The sequence below is a fragment of the Canis lupus genome, chromosome 25 (genome assembly GCF_003254725.2).
Source record: "Canis lupus dingo isolate Sandy chromosome 25, ASM325472v2, whole genome shotgun sequence".
Taxonomy (NCBI): domain Eukaryota; kingdom Metazoa; phylum Chordata; class Mammalia; order Carnivora; family Canidae; genus Canis; species Canis lupus.
In genome coordinates this window covers 30713806-30736581 of record NC_064267.1, presented here as the reverse complement: position 1 = coordinate 30736581, position 22776 = coordinate 30713806, and the positions used below count along the sequence as shown (strand labels likewise).

At 39.9% G+C, this 22776-nt stretch overlaps 1 protein-coding gene across 9 annotated transcripts in view; it reads right to left on the bottom strand.

Annotated features, from left to right (window-relative positions):
- The window catches only part of ADRA1A (adrenoceptor alpha 1A), a 119667-nt gene extending 114672 nt beyond the window's left edge, over positions 1-4995 (bottom strand). For 4 of the 9 annotated variants that reach the window (XR_004818625.2, XR_003142456.3, XM_049101197.1 and 1 more), the window contains exons 1-2: positions 4714-4995; positions 1896-3425 (exon numbers count right to left, since the gene is read on the bottom strand). Coding sequence is in view for 7 of the 9 variants with exons in the window: in XM_049101197.1 (XP_048957154.1) it covers positions 1896-2778 (883 nt within the window). In the remaining 2 variants the exon portion in view is untranslated. The remainder of the gene's footprint in view (positions 1-1895; positions 3426-4713) is intronic. The other 5 variants (XM_025463031.3, XM_025463032.3, XM_049101196.1 and 2 more) reach the window with 3 other exon arrangements.
- Positions 4996-22776: the final 17781 nt, after the last annotated feature.

Sequence of the window (22776 nt, the reverse complement as noted above, 5' to 3'; positions counted from 1 at the left end):
CTCTGCTCAAATACCACCTCTTCAGAGAGGATTCCTCTGACCATGTGCCTCGTCACCCTACTCATCTTGATCCTCTTATCCTGTTTACTTTTTAAAATAGTGCTTAGTAATCCTTGCCTTCTTAAGATATATTTATTTGTTTGTCGATCTCCACTAAAAGAATGCAAACGTTTTACTGGCATGGAGTTTGCTGCCTTGTTCAAACTATGTGTTTAGAACAAGGGCCCGATATGCACTGGATGAGCCCGTGGATGCATGAATAAATTTTGGGAGGAAGTAAGAGATAGGATGCAGAAAAGCAGGGAAGCAGTGGCTCAGGTAGAGTGTTATGTAAATTAATTCAAAACTGTGATGTACTTCCAGGAACAGAGCAAGAATGATGGGCAGGCACAAGGGAAAGCCAGCTAGTAGACTCTGAAGGTCTCTCAAGCCGCCCTGTCAGATAGAAATTTCTGCAACGATGCAAATGTTCAATACCTCTGCTGTCCCAAACAGTAGCCACTGGCCATGTGTGGCTATTGAGCACCTGAACTTTGGCTAGTGGGACTACAGAACCAAATATTAATTTTCTTTAATTTTATTTCGAATTAAATTGCCACATGTGGCTGGTGGCTATGGGACTTGTGAAACTCTAGGACCTCAAGAATCTCTTCCCCCCACTTGTGATTTCAGAATAATAATAATGCATTCCTCACTGAGTTGTTGAGAGGATGTACAAAATAAAGAGCCTGGACAAATGCAGTTTTTGAGTTGGCCCTCAAAAACTAATAGCGGCTATTATTACAGAGAGTTGCAAATTCAAGTAATTTAAATACGTGCCACTTACATTTGGCTCTAGAGTGCCAGAAACGAACTTCTATTAATTTTTATCATATTTTTTTTTGTTTACTAGAGTTAGTGGATAACCAGTGTGTGTGGGTCTATATTTGAGCTCACAAACTAAAAATAGCAAACAACCATTTTGGGATCTCATGAAGGCCTTTCAGAGATAGTTGGCTATTCCAAGTGGATCAGCACAGAGGATACTTACAATGAGCTAATTGGTTTTGACAATAGCTAATTTAGCATTTGCAAAAATTGGATCTGTAACATTACTGTATTATTTTCAAACAGTGTCATCTGCAACTCCCAGAATGATCCTGGATGAGAATCCTGTTTGTTTTAAAACTATTAAAATAATAAAGGGGGAACGAATTTACTTATTGGAAACATTATGTCGAATTCTTTAAAGCTTAAATTCGTTTGGACACAAAACCATCCTTTTTTTTATTTCTTCTTGTCCGTGGCTGGCCACACTTTCTTCCATACTGAATTCAGAAAATAAAATTAACACAGATATAGAACATAAGCAGAGCATTATGACTAACCCTTAGGGATAATCTAATCTAATAACAAAATTACACATTTGTTCAGAATAAGTATGGTGCTTATTTTTAGGCCAAGAGGATTTGCAAGTCCATAGCAGCAGAGGTGAAAGTGGCATTCTACAAGCCTCTGCCTGAGTGTGTGGTGGAGACTCTGAGACTCCAAGGAAGAGGCATCTATTTAAATTAAACACGTGCTTAGAGGCATTAAGAAAAGCTGACGTTCTTATTAAGGAGACCAATTAATCTGCAATCTGTTAGAAGCCACTTTACCGTAGTTGAAAAAGTGCCCCAGGACATAATCATGTAAATGAGAGCTGGAGAAGAAAGGGAACTAAAATTCACTTTTCCACAAGGGAGCATTCATTTCCCAACTACCCCCTACCCCGCCGGGCCCGGGTTTCGGCTGTTTGAAACGCACATCCCTTTTCTGCCCCCCACCGCCTTCCCGACGTGAGTCTGGGGTAGCAGAGGGCAACAGGATGCAGATCTCTAAAATACCGAGGCCAGGTGTTTAAAAGACTTACTTACCAATGGGCATCACTAAGAAAAAAGGCAGCCAGCAGAGGACGAAGCAGCCGACCACGATGCCCAGCGTTTTGGCCGCTTTCTTCTCCCGGGAGAACTTGAGGAGCCTCACCGAGAAGTGCGTCTTGTTCTTGGCGCTGGACACCCCGGTGCCTCCTACTGGGGCGTTCTTCCGATGGATGCGGAGCGTCACCTGCTCCGAGTCCGACTTGTCAGTCTTGAGGCCAGACTTGAGGCCCCTGCTCTCCCTCTTGGCCACCACGTAGACCCGGCAGTACATGACCAGGATGATGGTCAGTGGCACGTAGAAGGAGCCCAGCGCCGAGAAGAGCACGTAGCCCGGCTCCTCGGTGATCTGACAGATGGTCTCGTCCTCGGGGGCCGGCTGCCTCCAGCCAAAGAGAGGCCCGATGGAGATGACGAGGGACAGCGCCCAGACACAGAGCAGAGCCATGAGACCCCTCTTCTGGGTGACGATGGTGGGGTAGCGCAGCGGGTAGCTCACACCTATGTAGCGGTCGATGGAGATGATGCAGAGTCCCATGATGGACGCGGTGCAGCACAGGACGTCCACCGCCGCCCAGATATTGCAGAAGACCCTGCCAAAGGCCCAGTAGCCCAGGATCTCGAAGATAGCCGAGAAGGGCAGCACGGTGGAGGTGAGCAGGAGGTCGGCCACCGCCAGGTTGACGATGTAGTAGTGAGTGACCGAGTGCAGATGCCGGTGGCAGGCCACGGAGAGGATCACCAGGATGTTGCCCAGCACACCAAAAATGATGAGGCCCCCCAAGATCACCCCGAGCAGAATGGCCTTGGATATGTTCACCGGTGCCGGCGGGTGGGTGCAGTTGGAACTGTCGGAGGCATTTCCAGAGAGAAACACCATGGTCCCAGCCGGGGCCGGCGAGGTCCGGCTCTCGAGAGCCACCCCCCGAGCGAGGGCGGAGGCGGAAGCGAGGGAGCGGAGTCAGAAGGTCTCGGCTCTGGGGAGCCTGGCCGGCTGGGGCTAGCTGGGGGGGAGAGAGCGCGCGCGGGTGGGAAGCAACCCGGGCCTGCCCTGCAAACCCGCAGAAGGCCACGCAAAGGGGCAGGGCAGTGGAGGCGACATGGCCAGGGGCGCGCGGGGCTGCCGCGGACCCCACCCGCCCGCTGCGCCGGCCCCGGGCCGCGACTCCCTCCCTCCCCGAGGCTTGGCGCGAAGCTCCAGGAGGCACGTTGCAAACCGCAGTCGCAGAATTACAGCAGCCCGCTCTTGCCTACCGTCGGATCCGTCCAGCTTAGGAGACCGGGCATCCCGCACGCACTCTGGAACTCAACAGTCTCGCCGGCGAAACCACAGTCAAGTACCCGTCTGCCGTCGACTCTCAGAGACCGGGGCCGCTGGCACCCGGGCGCTCCTCCCCGCCTGCAGGGACCCACGGCGTGACGGGCGCGCGGTTGGATCCAGCTTCCCGGCGCGCAGGCCGGGGGGAGCGGGTAGGAAACGCCGGCCGAGCCCCGGGCGGCTGCAGGGCGCTGCTTGCCCGCGTCCTCCTGGAAGAGCGCAAAGAGAAAGGCGGGGTGTGCGGCAGGCGCCCGCGGTGGGGGGCGGGGGGAGCGAGGCCAAGGCGGCTCGACGGGCGGCGGGCGGCGGCTGGGGGCCCCGCGGGCTCTGCGGTCCCGGAGCGGCGTCCCTGCAGCACCGCGGCCCTGGCTGCGCGCGAGGGCACCGCGCGCCCTGCCCCCGCCGCTGGGAACCTGCCCTGGCGCGCGGCCCGCGCCGCCTCCGCCCGGCTGCGAGATCCCATGCAAACAACCCCGAGCTGCAGAGGCCAGTTACGAGCGGCCGCACGGCGAAATTAAACCCCGCGAAGCTCGCTAGGCGGGACTGCGGCTGGTGTGCGTGCGTGTGTGTGCGTGTGTGTCGCGCACAGGCGAGCCGGTGGAAACTGGAGGATCCACCCGGCTGCCGTTTGAACAGGTTGCTTCGCAGCCACCTGGAGGGGGCGGCCTGGGAGAGGGAACCGCAGCGACTCGGGGACCGCAGGCCCGCCGGTGCCACGCGCTCGTTCACGCGGGAGGAATTCACACTTGGGTGCGCGGCGCGCGCCGGCCTGTGGACCCGCGAGCGGGCGGGAGAGCCGGGTCCCGAGCAAAGCCCGGCGGGGCCCGAGGGCTGAACGCCGCCGAGGTCGGTCCGGGAGCCCCTTTCAAGCCGCAAGCTCCGCGGTGCCGGAGGGCTGGAGCCTCGAGCCACACCCGGCCGGGCTGCGCGGGTGCAGGCGAAGTGGTGCTGGGGGGACGAGGGGGGCAAGCGGTACCCTGCAGAAGGGGCTTTGCAGGCGCAGGTCACTGCGGACTTGGTGGGCTCAAAGATCAAGACGAGAGGGGGCGCCTCGGTTTTCTGGGCCGGGGGCCACTGTCTGTGCGAGAAACTTAGATTTCCACGGCTGCGAGCCGACCGCAGGCACTCGGGCAGGAATGCCAGGAGGGGGGGGGGGGGGACCCATCTGGCCTTCTAAAGCACTCTGGCTGGGGGCGGGCCCTGAGGCGGGGACCCTAGGGGCAAAGGCCATCGCGAAAAATCACAAGTTTGAGGCTCACAGGTGGTACAAAAGTCAGCAACTGCGGAAAGCCTCTTTCCTCTACCTCGGGGCGGTAACACCGGCTGGAAAACCCCCTTGTTAACTAGGGGGTAACTTCCTAGAATATATAAGGGAAACAGGGTGGGGTGGGAATGCTGGTATCACAGCGGGTGGAAAATGCAGGGGTGGGTGGGGGGCGTTTAGGGGAAGCTGCGGGTTCCAGCTTAGCCCTTGGCGAGGGAGACTGGCGCACTCACCTGCAGCGGGGAGCCGACGGGGTTCGGTCCCACGAGCAGCCCTGACGCCTCGTCTCTGGGGGAGGAGGCGACCGTCTCACCGAGGAACCAGTTCTGAGTTCTGCACCCGCTGACTCACCCCTCCACCACAGATGTCTTTAAGCTCCCAGCTCACTGTCGCTTTACCTGCAGAATTTAAAATAAAGGGTGAAATGGGACAAGAAAAAAAAAAAGCGCCAACCAGTAACTCCACATTCACCCTTTAAATATTCGGCTCCTCGACATCAGCAAAGAATGGCAAGGAACTTTGCAGCCAGCTCCCGCTGACGTCACACAGGCAGGAGCCCCAGCGAGTACGGTGATCCGCTGTTTACCGTATTACTCTGCGGCAACAGGCCGAAGGAGCACGGCCGCAATTTTTCCCCTCCCCCTTGTCTTGAGTGGATTGAGTTCTCGCTTTACTTTATAAAGATGTGTGTGTGTGTGTGGGTGGGGGGGGGTGGATGGCTTTTATTTATAGAAAATAACTCCTTTACATGATACGATTTTTTAAAATAAAGAAAATTGACACTTGCCGGGCAAATATTGTTGCGTGTATGGTGTGTTCAAAGAAATGACCCCAAAGTTCCTTTTGAACAGCTTTATTCAATTAACACTTGGCCTGGGATCTGTTAAACTCAAGAAGAGCATGTTGTTATGCCAAAGACGCAGGTAAATTATATTATTTGCAGATGTTTTAAGAGGAGAGGGAAATCAGATAACGTTTAATAAATCTGATTGTAATAAAATTGTGATTCCAGGAAGATAAAGTGAGCATATCTACACTTTGTCAAATATGATCCATCTCTCATTTCTTTGGACAAATGGATTTAAAAAGTATTGTAGTCTTGCTGTAGTTTCTTAACATGGTTTAGGGTTGGTAAAGTGCCACAAATTCTCTTTGAGTTTTTATAAGAAAAAAAATATTTTTAAAGATTTATTTATTTATTCATGACAGAGAGAGAGAGAGACAGAGAGAGGCAGACACAGGCATAGGGAGAAGCAGGCTCCATGCATGGAGCCCAACATGGGACTGGATTCCGGGTCTCCAGGATCACACCCTGGGCGGAAGGCGGTGCTAAACCCCTGGGCCACCATGGCTGTCCGAAAACATATTTTTTTAAAAGGAATGTTATTTCTGTTGCTTCTCTTTTAATTTTCTTTGATTCATGAGTAATTGACATATGAAAAGCTGACATCACCAGTTTTATTTACGATTTTTTCCGGTGAATTCCATATTCTGTTTACCTTGCAATTGAATAAAGCCATATGCATTTTGGAATATTGGGAAAATACTAGAATTTTCTTCACTTTGATTCCCACCTCCTTCTTCATCTTCTTTCATCGTAACTGATTTAGACAAAATACACTGTTCTTAAAGTATTTACTAGGTAAAGTTCCTACCGGGTAGTATTACTACCCTTAAACCTAGTAACAAAGAGAAAACTTTGACGGGTAGTATGTATTGGAATTCTCTCCCCTAAACAAAAGTTTATTAATATCGTTTTTTTTCCCAAGGGAAATGTTTGGGAGGCCCTTTTATCACACCCTTTAATGCCTTGGAGGAGTGCTCATGAAAGGTCAGGGAGCACTATTTCTTTAAAGACCTAATATTTAGATTTCCTTTTCTCTTATACACAATACCTCCTACATCTCTAGGGGAAGTACCCACAGCTTTCACATTTGATTAGACTTGAATATCATTTCATTTGACTTTATTATTATTTTTAAAATATATACAAAAATGGCTTGCTCATCCATAAACTGAATTTTAGATTGTAGAAGCAGTGTGGTGGATAAGGACACAGAAAATCTGGGTTCACTCTAGTTCAGTAACCAAGTCGCTTGCTTTCCCTGGGATTCAGTCCCCTCAGGTAGAGTAAGGTAGAGTAGAGCTGGACTATAGTTCCCTGTAACTCTTACATCTCATCCTCAAATATGTATATAATGTATGTTCTTTAGAAATCGCATCTACCAGAGAGATATATTATTGTTCAATTTCATATTCATTAATTCTTTACCATGAAAGCAAACTTTCTATTAAGATCTGTTCTACGGGGGATCCCTGGGTGGTTCAGTGGTTTAGCGCCTGCCTTCAGCCCAGGGTGTGATCCTGGAGTTCGGGGATTGAGTCCCACGTCGGGCTCTCTGCGTGGAGCCTGCTTCTCCCTCTGCCTGTGTCTCTGCCTCTCTCTCTGTCTCTGTCTCTCATGAATAAATAAATAAATAAATCTTAAAAAAAATAAAAAATAAATTGTTAAAAAAATCTGTTCTATGGTAGATAAGGGAAATAGTGTTATCAGCAAGAAAAGCAACCCCAAATTGCTTAGCTCTGCAAGGTTAGAATAGAACAAAGGTCTTTGGGACTCCCAGTCCTCCAGCCCCCAACAAGCAAGCATGCAACCCTTCCTTCCCCTCACCAGCTAACTAGCTGGAGCCAAGTCTGAAAAGAGCTGCCTTTTATTTCTAGCTTGGTCCCTACACACAGCCAGATAGGTCTTTCAAATCTGCTTCTCAGCCAGTGAACATCAGTCTTTGAGACACACTCTCAGAACCAATTTTTCCTGGCTAACCATAGAACCACACAAGCAGATAAGGATACATCTGTGGATTACTCTTTAAAGACTGGTTGGAATGGATGTTCCAGTAGCTGTTGAGTTAAGATCCATGGGAAGGTGGGATGAAGAGAAAGTAGGCCGTAGAGTCATAAAGAAGCTGTTTCTGCACTCCTAAAACCAGGGGCAAAACCCAGCTTTTCTGAGCCTCTACTTCCTAATTTGTAAAGGGACACAATCAAAATCCCCACAGTTGTTATTAGGACCTAGTGAAATTATATCTCATGGAGCTTATCCACTCTCTTGTTAGTAATCTTATTGACCCTTTCCCTTTCTGTTCATTTTGTGTGCTACTTTACAGTGAAACATTCTTCTCATCCAGAGTGGCCCCAATCCCAATTTAACATGAGCATGACGTATTCAGCTGGAGAAATCTGTGCAGTGCCCTGAGAATTATGCCCAAGCCCGCTGCTATAAGCAGAGTGACCCAACATGGCCACTGGCTACTCCCCTTTTCTTCTCACTTCCCCTTGTCCTACATCTTGAAGGGCCATGAAAATATGTGCAAATACTTCAGTCTATACATCCAGACAGCTGTCCCTTAGCCTTTGGCCATGGCCTGCAATGCTGGTCTGCCCTTGAGAAAATGTGCCCAGGAAGAAGGCCTAAGGCCCCGAAAGTCATTATGTGGCTATTTGGAGCAGAAGATTCTGAGTCCCAGAGCATAATCTAGAAAGAAGGGTGTAGGCTTCAAAGACTCCGATCAAGAATATTACCTCAGTCTTATAGTCTTATGGATTCTGGAATCTCTAAAGCCCCAAACCCAAGTTAGGGGTCCTCTTGCCTGGACCTAAGGGTGCTACTCTATAGACTTGAGGTGTGATGGAAGCCGAGAAATTCACAGCAGAGGAGGTTCCAGAAAGGCTCATGGGAGGATATGGCTTGATTTAGGGCTTGCAGGATAAGCAGGAGTCAGACTGGTAGGCAGAGGTGAGGAAGGTCAGTCAACAACAGCTGTACAACAGAATGTGTGTGTGTGTGTGTCTATAGGTGTCTGCATGCATGCATGTGTGTGTGCTCATGTGCATGTGTGTGTGTGTGTGTGTGTGTGTGTTCGGAGACACCGGTGTCTGATTGGAGAATAAGAACTGGCAATCAACATACACTCGAAGCTTTCAGTTGGCAGAACTCTGATAGTGACTAGAGAGAAACTCAGTAAGTATAGGAGGCTTTAAGAAAAAAAAAGAATCTGTCAATCATTATCTTAGAAGACAATACGCAATGGAATTATGAGCTGTTTTCCCAGGCTTATGATTCCAAGCGACAGAGTAGAGGGCTTAATGTTAATATCTACCCCAAAGTCCTGGCTTTTCAAGTAATTCTCTTAAGGCTTAAAAAGTTAAAGTGGGAGGAAAATGAAAAACATTGCTCAGAATGATGTTAACGCAGTATCAAGTCACAATTCTCTCAACAAGCATTGTGTTCTAATCCTTTATCGAGCTGAGGGAACTGCATAGTGCAGAGACATTACTGAGGGAAGCCCTGGATGGGATAATAACTCTGCCCTTGTCATCATTTGTCCTGCTCATTTCCATTGCCCTGGGGAAATGATTTGTTCTAAGTCTCATATGAGTCATGGATCCATCCCTACATTGTCGATTATGGTGGGAAGACGGGGTCAAGTCAGCTTATGGCTTAGCAATCCAGGTAAATTATTTCTTTAAAACAAATCTTTGCTCTTGCATAGCAAATGTGAGTTATCAATCAGATTTGTCAAATATCCTCTAAAAGAGAAGTGAAACACCAAAATCAATACCTGTTCCAAATGTAGAAATGCTTCATCTCATTTCTCCACCTGCTGTTGAACTTCTATAGGCACATTAAAATGCTTATTGACCTGTACATCATTATGAAATACATGCTGATAATAGCACATTTTGAAAAGCTGGGAATGCATAAAAATAGAACCTATCTGTAATTCTGCCATTGGAGAAATAGCTGCCATTCGATATTTGATACATTTTCCCAATGTAATGGGAATTCCCAATGTAAATTATATAAAACATATATGAAATCCATTATACACATCTATTTATAATGTGTGTATATATGTAATATGTGTATAAATGCATTATATATAATACTGTGATTATATTATATCCACAGCAATATATCCTGCTTTTTCATTTAATGTTTTATGAACACAAACTCAAATTATTAAATTTTGCAAGAATATGATTTACAGTATCTGCATAGCAATTCCATTACATATATATATATAGCATAGCAATTCCATTACATATATATATATATATATATATCAATATATTTCATGATAAATTTAACTATTTGGATATTTGGGTTTTCCAAAAATGTTTGATTTAAAACTTATACTGTGGGGATCCCTGGGTGGTGCAGCGGTTTGGCACCTGCCTTTGGCCCAGGGCGCGATCCTGGAGACCCGGGATCGAATCCCACATCGGGCTCCCGGTGCATGGAGCCTGCTTCTCCCTTTGCCTGTGTCTCTGCGCCTCTCTCTCTCTCTGTGACTATCATAAATAAATAAAAATTAAAAATAAATTTAAAGCTTATACTGTGATAAATACTCAAAAAATGTTTTACTATACTTTTTCTTTAGATTAACTCCTATAATAAAAAATTATGAACATTTAAGAAATCATAATACATATTGCCTACTAGACAGGTTTTACAAATGTAAATACAAAATGTAAACTCATAACAGTACCGTATGACAGAAACTGCTTTTAGCTTCTTGCTAATCTTGAGTATTTAATAAAATAGACAAGTTTGTAAATATATAAATGAAATAAGCCTAATGAATTTAGTAAGAAATATCTCATTAAAAGTGCTTATTCTTTAATTGTGAGCATATTTTCATACATTTATTTGACATTTCCATTTATTTTATGATTTGGTTGTTTATGTTTCTATCTATGAGGATTCAGTCAGAACTGATGTGGATATTTCAAGTAGGCAGTGATGTAACGCAAGGAATTAGAGGCTTATAAGCCAAAGAAGGGGACCCCTGGGTGGCTCAGTTGGTTAAATGTCCACTTTTGGTTCAGGGCATGATGTCAGGGTCCTGGGATAGAGCCCCACATTGGGCTGCCTGCTGGGTGGGGGCCTACTTCTTCCTCTCTCCCCTGCTTGTGTGCTCTCTCTCTTGCTCATATAAGTAAATAAAATCTAAAAAAAAAAAAAAAGAAAAAAAAAAGAAAGAAAAAAGAAAAAAAGAAAAAAAATCCAAAAGATTAAGAAACAGGTCAGGGAAAACTGCTATTTGCTTTCAGGAAATCTGAAAGAACAGGAATATTAGGAAACCACAATGATGAGCTCTGTTGCCTGAAGCATCAATAATCTGCAGGACATCCAGAAGCTCCTGGCAAAACTTCACACATGCTGTTGGCTGAAGCCTGCCTTCCCGCACAACACTGTTACAGGACAAACAGTGGCATCTGCTTCCTTTTTACTTTCAAAATCTCATAGAAATTCCTCTCATTGGTGGATTGTAATCAGAATCCTTCTAATGGTGATTCTTCGGGCCACTGCAATGCAGAGAAGAACATAGAAAGTGGAAATGGGTCTGAGTAGGCAATTTAGTAAAATGTCCATTGGCCCATTTTTGTACTAGTATTTTTTCCCTTTTGTCTTATGCATTTGTAAAAAACTCTTTATATATCCTGACAACTGTAAAAATGTACCCCTCAGATCTCCTGCTGCATACTTGGACATAACTGAATGACAGTCTCGGATTTTGTCCTTCTGGATCCGTCCCTGTACTCATGCCACACTTCCTACAGGATGCTCCCAACCAATGGCTAGGCATGGCAGAGGTTCTAATGGAGGCCCATTATTGCTAGACATGGGATTTGTTGAATGGGAGACTGTCCTCAAGCAATTCCTGTCAGTCAGCCAAAGCTCTCTTATAACTGCAATAGTCTGACACTTTTCTTTCCCAAACCTCCTCTCCTCCCCTCTGCTTTATAGGAATCTTTTTTTTTTTTGCTTTATAGGATTTTGACTTAGATTATAGTCTGAAGGCTCTCCTTTTTTGACTCCTCATTTTTTTCTTCATAGGGATTTCCTCTAATAAATCTTTTATATGATTAATAATATCTTGGTGTCTATTTTTTGAAGGACCTAAATTATACACTAAGGATTTCAGTCCTTGGGATATTTGTTGTCATTTCTTCCTGTCACATATATTTAAGGTAAAAGACTGTATGAATTTCTATAAAGAGAGAGGCTATACACATAAATTCTCTCATAATCAACAGAAGGTGACAAATTTATACCTTGGCAACCTATGGATGTAACTGTCCAATATCTTGTGCATAATTTATAGGAGTTTATTGGTCAATGATTTTTCTGCATGGTAAGAGTGGTTGACTTCACAAAAGAACCTAAGGGAACAATAACAACAAAGAACCTAAAGGAACTTCCTTATTCCTCTTTACTCAAGGAATTTTCTTTCCATACTTAGGATTTCTGACAAGACAGAATTTAACCCATATGAAGCAGATGTAAGCAAATTTTAAGAGTATTCTAAAATAAAATCTTGTACGGTAAGCATTGAAGAGGAGAGGTCTTGTAATTTTCTCTGTCTGGAGTTGAGCGGAAAATACATGATATTTCTCAATTCTGAAAAGGGATGTCTCTTCTCCCTTAAAGAAGGATAAGCTTAAGTTCTGAATAAGTAATCAGAGATTTTTACCTAGTCTTATTAATTCAACTGCTTTAATGCAGTTTCTTTGCCTTCTATAAGTCATGGCACATAAATTGACAACATGGTCATGCTCCTCTGTTCAGCATCAGAAAAGTAAAACTAAACAACTTTTACTGTTTTTTTTTTTCACTTTCTGAAATCACATCATCATTTTTGCTTACTTCCTCATAGTAATCAAATGAACCCAGTTAAGGAAGTTAAAATGAGCCATAAGAAAAAAAAATCAGAAGACAGGCCAACCTGATCTTATCAGAAACACCAATTGTAATTGGAAAATTCTTGCAAAGAAAAGTTAAATTATCAACAGAGAAAAATGTCATGGGTGTGGGAGGAACAACTGGCGTGCTAAGGATTCTGAGCACCTATTTGATGTTTCCAGTGACAAGTGAGTTTCCAAATATGAGAACATAAATTTTTAAAAAGATTTAATTAATTTAATTAATTTATTTTACAGAGAGACATAGAGCACAAGCAGGAGGAGCAACAGAGGGAGAGGGAGAAGGGAGAAGCAGGTTCATCACCGAGCAGGGAGCTTGATGTGGGCTGATTCAAAAGCAGACATTTAACCAACTGAGCCACCTGGGCGCCCAAGAAAGTAGATTTTTAATGAAGCAAACTAAATACTAATTTGGAAGAGTGTAAAACGTTTGGTTCCCAGTAGCCTTCTCTTCATGGCACCCCTAAAAAACAAAATCTAAATTAAAAAATGCACTTGCTGCATAAACTCAAATTCAAGGCAAAAAACCCCCTCGACTTTCTCTCCAACCAGATTTGTGCTTCTCAGTTCTCATAGATACACATGTAATGACCAATAGTCTGTCAGAAAAAGTAAAATGCAGGTGCCTGGGTGGTGCAGTTGGTTTTTTATTTTTTTTTTATTTTTTTAGATTTCATTCATTCTTTCATGAGACAGAGAGAGAGAGAGTGAGAGAGAGAGAGACAGGCAGAGGGAGAAGCAGCTCCACGCAGGGAGCCCAACAGGGGACTCCATCCTGGGACCCCAGGACTACACCCTGGGCCGAAGGCAGGCGCCAAAACACTGAGCCACCCGGAGATCCCCTGGTTGGGTGTTTGGCTCTGAGTTTTAGCTCAGGTCATGATCTTGGGGTTGCGAGATTGAGCCCCAAGTCAGGCTCTATGCTCAGTGAGGAGTCTTCTTGAGATTTCTCTCCTGCCCTCTCCCTCTGCTCCTTCCACTGCTCACATGCTTATTTTCTCTCTCTCTCTCATAAATAATAAATAAATAAATAAATAAATAAATAAATAAATAAATAAATAAAACTTAAAAAAGTAAAGTGGATAATCAAGTCAATGATTATAACGGGAACATTGGGGAAACCAAAATGTCCAAAATCACTGTTGATTTTGATTAAATTTCTTGGTAAGATCCTCAGTTTGTTACTTCCTATATTGATTGCCCAGAGTCTAAATAAGAAAAATATTGCATAATGAAAAGAGTTTAGCAAAAGAAAGATTACTTGGTGGTGCTTGGATGTTTGGTTCTTTATATGGAAAAAGTAAGTGCACAAAAATAAATAAAACTAGATTTAAGACATAAATGTAAAAAATAAGATTCTAAACAAATAAAAAATATGAGAATATATTTTCACAATGGGATTTGGGAATTGTTTTTATTTATTTAATTTTTAAAAATTTTTTGTATTTATTTTAGTTGGGGGAGGGGCAGAGGGAGAGTCTTAAGCAGACTCCATCCTGAGCCTGTCACAGGGCTCAATCTCACAACTCAGATTATGACCTGAGCCAAAACGAAGAGTAAGATGCTTAACTGACTACATCACCCAGGCACTCCAGGGAAATGTGTTTTAAATAAGACACAAAAAAATAAAATTTTTGAGAAAAGCTGATAAATTTAAATACATTAATATTTGATACTATTTATTAGTGTGATAAAAGTGACAAAAAGGCAATGTTAAATTATAACTTTAACTGGGAGCAAATATTGTAAAATGTATAACAGATGAGATTATTTTCCAGAATGTGTATGTTCTATTATTTTCTAATCTCCAGTATTTCTGAGAAGTCAGCCTAATTTATATCATTTTTTTTCAGTGTAGTTAATATATAATTTTTCTCTACTTGATTTTAAGATTTTCCCTTTATTTTTGGATTTTAGCAGCTTGTCTAGGTATGGCTTTGTTTATATTTATCCCGCTGAGTTTCTTGCATCTGTAAATTTGGGTTTTTCACTACCGCTTGGAAAATTTCTTCAAAGATATTTTTCTGCCCCATTTTCTCTCTTCTTTTCTGGGATTTCTATCACATATGGATGTATGTGATGTATGTATGTTGGACCACTTGGTGTTGTCTCACTAGTCCCCAAGGTTATATTCTTTTTCTCTCTTTTTCAGATTGGGAATTTTCTATTGATCTATATTCAAATTAGCTGACTCTTCTTTTCTGCTATCTCCAATACACTGTTAGGCCATCCAGCTATTTAAAATCTGTTAGTGTGTTTTTTATTTGTATGTTTTCTATAGTCTTAATTTTTTTATTTTTAAAAATGATTTTATTTATTTATTCATGAGAGACACAGAGAAAGGTAGAGATATAGGCAGAGGGAGAAGTAGGCTCCCTGTGGAGAGCCTGATGTGGGACTTGATCCCAGGACCCCAGGATCATGACCTGAGCCAAAGGCAAATGCCCAACCACTGAACCACCCAGGCATGCCTATAGTCTTAATATCTTTGTTAAGATTCCTCCCATGTTGGGACACCTGGTGGCTCAGTCAATTAAGTGCCTCACTCTTGATTTCAGCCCAGGTCTTGATCTCAGCATAGTAAGTTTAAAGCCCTGGGTTGGGCTCCATGTTGATCATGGAGGCTACTTAAAAAAAAAAAAAAAAAATTCCTCACCTGTTCATTCACTGTAACTATATTTTCCTTTAAGTACTTTAATATATTTACTATAGATATTTTAAATCTTTTTTTGCTAATTTCAACATTTGAATAATTGTGGAATTTGTTTTATTTATTATCTAAATATAGATCACATTTTCATACTTCTTTAAATGTCTAGACATTTTTATTATATACTGGACATTGTGTAAATACCTTTTAGGGACTGGATTTAGCTACGTTCTTCTGAAGAATGTTGATTTTTGTTTCAGCAGGCAATTAATTTGCCAAGGACTCCAGCTCTAAACTCTGTCTCCCTTGTGGTAAGCAGCAGCTAAAGTTCCCTCTCATTTATTTTAGGTTCCATCTTAATTTTCACAGAGTTTCATGGAGTCTTCCCCAGACAGCAATATGTCAGCATTCAGCTAAGGATTTAAGCAGATTTTATATGTAGATTTTGTTGCTCATCTCCTTCCTACTATCCTTCTTTTGGGTTTTTCCTCTCTTAATTTTTCCACTGCTCTACCTGCTTTGAATTCTGTGTTCTAACAGCTCAAGCAAGTAAAACTGGAGATTTCTGTCACCCTATTCAACAAGCACTGGGAAGTGCTGTAAGGCAAATAGCAAACATAACAATCTTACCTACTGAAATTTCTTTAAAAATAGATTTTCCTCCATTTTCTGCCCTTTTCAGGTCACTATATATATAGTACCTTCATATAACTTGGAGACATATAGTCAATCTTCATTATTTGCAGATTTCATATTTGCAAATTCATCTGCTTGTTAAAATTTATTTGTAACCCTTAGATGAACATTCATTATGATTTTGCAGTCATTCACAGACTCGTGGAGAACAACGAAAAATCTGAGTCATTGTATGTTTCCAGTTGAGGTCAATCAAAGTGATGCTCTACCATCTTGTTTCAGGTATATGCTATAAATAAGTGCTCCTTTTATGGCCTACTTAGGGCCCATTTTCCACATTTTTATGCTTTTTGGTGGTGATTACATTGTTTAAAATGGCCTCAAATGAACTAGGGGTGGTAGAAGGGGAGGAGGGCGGGGGGTGGGAGTGAATGGGTGACGGGCACTGGGGGTTATTCTGTATGTTAGTAAATTGAACACCAATAAAAATAAATTAAAAAAATAAATAAATAAAATGGCCTCAAAGCATAGTGCCAACATGTTGTCTGGTGTTCTTAGGTGTGATAAGACTGTGATGTGTCTTATGGACAAAAGTATGTGTTAATTTAGCTTTGCTCAAGCATTACACACACACACACACACACACACACACACACACACAATAAGATATTTTTAAACAGGTATACACATCTAACAAAGTTACACACACACACACAATAAGGTATTTTTAAGCAGGTATACACATATAACAAAGTTATTATATATTGATCAGTTGATGAAAATGTGACCAGAGAACCTAGCCCTGTATTATCAATAGGAACAACAATTCAGTACTTAGTAATTCAGTGTTTGCAGTGACTTTCTAGAGTATAACTTCTACAAATGAGAATAAACTGTAGGTGTCTGTATCTCACATACATACATTTACACATACACACACATAATCTAGGATTTATAATTGTTATGTGTAGAAAGATTACTATGGCAAAACTGCTCTACCATTTCCAGAAGCTAGAAACATTATTCAAATTTTAGTAGCTTTGTTGGTTTCCAACCAACATTTAATTGGAGCAAGAATTAATCTGTGGAGATTGAACATCTTTATGGTAGTCTGATCATCTACAATGATATATTTCTCCTTTTACTCATAATACATTCTTCAGCAATATTTAAACAATTTTTCATAAGCATCTTGCTTGACTTTGGTTATTTTAGATGCTTTAAAGTCTTTTTACTATTATAATTGGTGTCTTTTACCTCTTAAGTTTTAAATATTTTTTTGTTGACATAGGAATAGTATTAATTTTGTATACTAATCTTATTTGCTGAATCTCTTCTATTTTTAAATTAATATTGATTTTTAAATTTTGAATTATCTTGGATTTCCTACAATTACCTATATTTAATAACAATTTTATGTCTTTATTTCAAATTCTTATACCTCTTTATTTCTTGTTCTTTTTTTGTTTTTTTATTAGCCCTAGTATAATGTTGAATTTTAGAGGTGACTATAGGCATTCTTGCCTTATTCCTTACTTCACTGGAAATTCTTCTGGACTTCTAATATTTGACATGATGTTTGTATATCTTTCTACAATAATCTTATCAGTTAAAAGGGGTTCCCACCTATTTCTCTATTTTGCTAAAAGTCTTCTTTATTCCTGTAGCTCTTAAGATAATTGTATTATTTTTACATAACTTTATTAATGTGAATTACATGGATCAATATTCTTATATTAAATATTCTTTTCACTCTTGATATATATACTACTTGGTCTTAATATAATATTTTCTTTTACTTTCTGTTTCATTTTCTTTGTAATTTACTTAGAATTTTTTATAGTAATATTTATTAGTAATATTGGACTGTAGTTTCCTATTGTTTTTGTTCTACTTTGAAATTATAATTGTGTTAGATGAAAAAAATAATATCTAGTTCTTCCTGTTTTTGTGTTCTCTAGCACAACTTAAATAAATTGGAACCTATAAATAAATAAATAAATAAATAAATAAATAAATAAATAAATAAAATCTGTTACTTGAAAATTGTAAAAGTATAAAACATCTCTACAGGGGAAAGTTTTGTCTATTGGTTCTATTTCTTTAATAGTTACAGTTTACTGTGGTTTTAATTTTTTGTTATATTTTAGTATGACTTGATAATTATTGGCACATGTGTTTTCAGGATATTGTCTCACAACTTTTAAAATATATATTGTACTTATATGTCTTTTTTTATTCCTAATATTTTTTAAATGACCTTTCTCTCCTATTTCTTATTTAGTCCTGTAAGAAAGCTGCTTTTAATTTTTTTCCCAAAACACTAGTTGTGATTTTACTAGTTACCTCCTTGCAGTTTTCATTTGTGTTTTTGCTTATTTGTATTTACTATATTAATTTCTGCCATTGTCTTTACTCTTTCTTTTCTTTCTACTACTTTTGGGTTTACCCTGCCAATAATATTTTAGTTTTTTGGTGTTGAATAACTGATTTCAATCTTTATACTTTAAAATGAATTTGTAGAAAAAAAATGGATTTGTAAGTGTCACTTTAGGTATGTTCTAGAAGTTTGATATCTGTCCTTTATTCGGTGGTAAATCACTTTAATTTCATGAGGATTATTCTTTAATTCATTTTTCTAATTAACGTTTTTATGTTTAAATAGTTGTAAATCACATGTAGTTTTAAGAAATAAAATGGAGAGATGCCATGTACCCTTTACCCAGTTTCCACATTGATAATGTCTTGCAAAACCATGGTATAGTATCACAACAATGATATTAATATTGATAGAATCAAAATACGTAATGGTTACATGCCCCCACCCCAAGGATCCCTCATGTTGCTATTTTATAGCCACTCACATTCTTTTCTGGTCTTCCTGGTCCATTCTCCTGACAACTCATTCTTTTCCATTTCTAAAAATTTGTTATTTCAAAATTTTATAAAAAAGATTGATGTAGTATGTGACCTTTCTAGAGTTGACTTTTATGACTCAACATAATACCTTAGATATTTATTGAAGTGGTTGCATGTAACAAGAATTCATTCATCTTTATTGCTGAACAGTATTCCATGGTATAGATGTCCCACAATTAGTTTAACCATTCACCTTTTGAAGGACATATGGGTTGTTTTTAGTTTAGGGACATTACAAATAAAAGTGCTATAACCATTTGTGTATAGGTTTTTATGTGAATGTGAATTTTCCCATTTTTTAGATAAATGCTGAAGAGTACAACTGCTGAATTCTAGGGTAAGTAGATGTTTAGGGTTTTTTATTTTTAATTTATTTAAATTCAATTAATTAAAATATAGTGTATTATTAGCTTCAGAGGTAGAGTTCAGTGATTCATCAGTTTTATATAACAAATGCACAGTGCTCACCATCACATGCCTTCCTCAATGCCCATCACCCAGTTACCCCATCCACCAATATCCCTCCCCTCCAGCAATCCTCATCTTCCTATGATTAGGAATTTCTTATGGTTTGTCTTCCTTTCTGATTCATTTTATTTTTCCCTCCCTTCCCCTATGCTCCTCTGTTTGTTTCTTAAATTCCACATATAAATGAAATCACATAATTGCCTTTCTCTGATTGATTTATTTTGCCTAGTGTAATACCCCCTAGTCACATCCATGTTATTGCAAATGGCAAGATTTCACTTTTTTGGTAGCTGAGTAATATTCCATTATATATGTATACCACATCTTCTTTACCCATTCATCTGTTGAAAAACATTTGGGCTCTTTCCATAGTTTGGTACTATGGACATTACTGCTATAAACATTGGGTGCAGGTGCCCCTTTGCTTCACTACATCTGTATCTTTGGAGTAAACACTCAGTAGTACATAGGGTACTCTATTTTCAACTTTTTGAGGAACCTCCACACTCTTTTCCAGAGTGGCTGTACCAGCTTGCATTCCCACCAACAGTGTGAGAGAGTTCTCCTTTCTCCACATCCTCACCAACATCTGTTGTTTCCTGACTTGTTATTTTTAGCCATTCTGATGGGAGTGAGGTGGTGTCTCATTGTGGTTTCGATTTGTATTTCCCTGGTGCTGAGTGATGTTGAGCATTTTTTCATGTGTCTTTGGCCATTTGCATGTCTTCTTTGGAGAAACGTCTGTTTATGTGTTCTGCCCATTTCTTGATTGGATTATTTGTTCTTTGGATGTTGAGTTTGAGAAGTTCTTTATAGATTTTGGATACTAGCCTTTTATCTGATAAGACATTTGCAAATACTTTCCCCCATTCTGTTGGTTGTCTTTTGCTCTCATTGACTGTTTCCTTTGCTGTGCAAAAACTTTTTAACTCGATGAAGGCCCAATTCATTTTTTTTGTTGTTTCCATTGCCTTTGGAAATGTGTCTAGCAAGAGGTTGCTGAAGCCGAGGTCATAGAGGTTGCTGCATGTGTTCTTCTCTAGTATACATTTATTTTATAAAAAAAACTGTCAAACTATTTTCCAGAACGGCAGTACCATTTTACATTACCATTAGTTAATGCATGAGTGGTCTGGTTTCTCTATATTCCACCAGCATTTGGTATTGTCACTCCCTTTTTTATTTCAGACACAGTGGTAGGTGTGTAGTGATAAACCACTGTGGTTTTAATTTGCATTTCTTTAATGGTTAGTTTTGTTAAACACCTTTCTATGTGCTCATGTGCCATCTGCATATCTTTTTCAATGAGTTTACTGAAAGTCTCTTTATGTCTTTTGCCCATTTTCTATTTGGATTGGATTGTTTGTTTTTTTTTTACTATTGAGTTTTTAGATATGAAGATAGATAGATAGATAGATATAGATATAGATATAGATATAGATATAGATACTATTTCTTTGTTGGATGTGTGGTTTACAAAAGATTTTTCTTTTCTTTTTTTTTTTTTTTAATTTGGTACATTCATATTGCAATATGGTTGCCCTGGTAGCATTAGCTAATGTGTCATCACATAATTATCATTTCTTCTGGTTGTGGGAACAATTATGATTTAGTCTCTTAGCAAGTTTAATGTTTATAACACACTTTTTTTGTCTATAATCACTGTACTGTGTATTAGATCTCCAGGATTTATTTATCTACTAGTTTCAAGTATGGAACCTTAAGCACTTCTCCCATCCCCCCCAACCATTGCACTCTCTGTATTTTCGAATTCTTTTTTTGTTTTAGATTCCACATTTAACTGAGATCATACAGTACTTGTCTTTTTTTGTCTGACTTATTTTCCTTAGCAAAATGTCCTCAAGTCTCATCAGTGCTCTTACAAATGGCAGGATTTCTTTCTTTCTCATGGCTGAATAGTATTTCATATCTATACCGATTCCTTTTTATCCCTTCATCCATTGACAGACACTTAGGTTGTTTTCGTATCTTGGTTACTGTGAATACTGCTGCAATAAACATGGGAGTGCAGATATCTCCTTGATCACCTGTTTTTGTTCCCATTGGATATATACACAGAAATGAAATTGCTAGGTTATATGGTGGTTCATAATTGTTTTTTGAGGAATTTCCGTACTGTTTTCAATAGTGACTGAACCAGTTTACAATCCCATGAGCAGTGCCCAAGGGTTTCCTTTGCTCCATATCCTCACCAACACTTGTCATTTCTTGTCTTCTTCATGTTAGCCATTCTAATAGGTATAAAGTGATATCTCACTGTGGTTTTAATTTGCATTTCCCTGATGACCAGTGATGCTGAGCACCTTTTAATGTACCTGTTGGCTATTTGGTTGTATTCTTTGGAAAGATATTTACTTAGTTCCTCTGCCCATTGTTTAATCAAATTGTTTGGTTTTCTTGTTATTGAATTGCATGAGTTCTTTATAAATTTTGGTTTTAAGCTTTTATCCAATACATGGTTTACAAATATTTTCTCCTATTCCATAGGTTGCTTTTTCATTTTGTTATTGTCTCTTTTGCAGTGCAAAAGCTTTCAAGCTTGATGTAATCCCATTTATTGATTCTGTTGTGGTTGTTCTGCTTTTGGTGTCATATCCCAAAATTCATTGCCAAGACCTATGTCAGAGAGATTCTTCCCTATGTTTACTTCTATGAGTTTTATGATTTCAGGTCTTAAGTTTAAGTCTTTATCCATTTCTAATTTCTCCCAGTTTTTAGCTTTTCTTTTTGTGACTTTACTAAGAGCAAAAGTTCTTCTCATTGATCAGATCCAATTTATCAATTTTTCCTATTACGGATTGTACTTTTGGCATCAAGTCTAAGAACTTTGCTTACCCCCGATATATTTTCTCCCTAAGTTTCATAGTTTTAACTCATTAGTTTTTCAACATTGTGCCTTTCAGTTTCCATTAGTATTAGTTTTGTCTTTTTAAAGAAACCTGTGCTTTTATTGTAGATTTCAAATTAAATTGTTTTGAGACCATGACAACATGTTACTATGTGTTCTTTCATTAATTTCTGATCTTTCCTTTCCTTTTCCTCTTTTTTTCTACTCTATTAAGTTTTATTCTGCTGTTATTATTATGGCATGTTCTAACATATCTATACACACACATTGAACACCTTTCTCATTTATTCTCAAAACAAAGGCAATTTCAGTAATAATTTACCTCTAAATTCTGCTTAACACACCCAAAACAAAAGTTTGATTTGCTATGTAGTGCTTTCATAGTCATGTGGTTTCAAATATTTCACACATTCCATTGTGTTTTTCTTCCTTATCTATGAATTAAATAGGAGTGTGATTTTTTTTTAGAATCAAAATTTTAAGCTATTGTTTTAATGTTGATATGAATATTATTACATGGAAGTCTAGGAAAATCATCTATACAATATTGTCTCTTTAGAATTCTGCAGACTTAATAATTTAGTATATGGTTAATTTTGAAATGTTTCATACGTGCTTGAAAAAGATGCAATTATTGGGGATCCCTGGGTGGCTCAGCGGTTTGGCGCTGCCTTCGGCCCAGGGTGTGATCTTGGAGTCCCACGTCGGACTCCCTGCATGGAGCCTGCTTCTCCCTCTGCCTGTGTCTCTGCCTCTCTCTCTCTCTCTGTGTCTCTCATGAATAAATAAATAAAATTAAAAAAAAAAGAAAAACATGAAATTATTAAAATAAAACCATGCAATTCTTTGTTTATGGGCACAGGGATCCCAATACACTCATTACATAAAACGCAATTTTATGATGAAAATTTTACCTCTCCTTACTAATTTTAGGTCTGAGATTTGCTCTGTTTGTTTCTAATGTAACTAACTTAATGTCTTCTA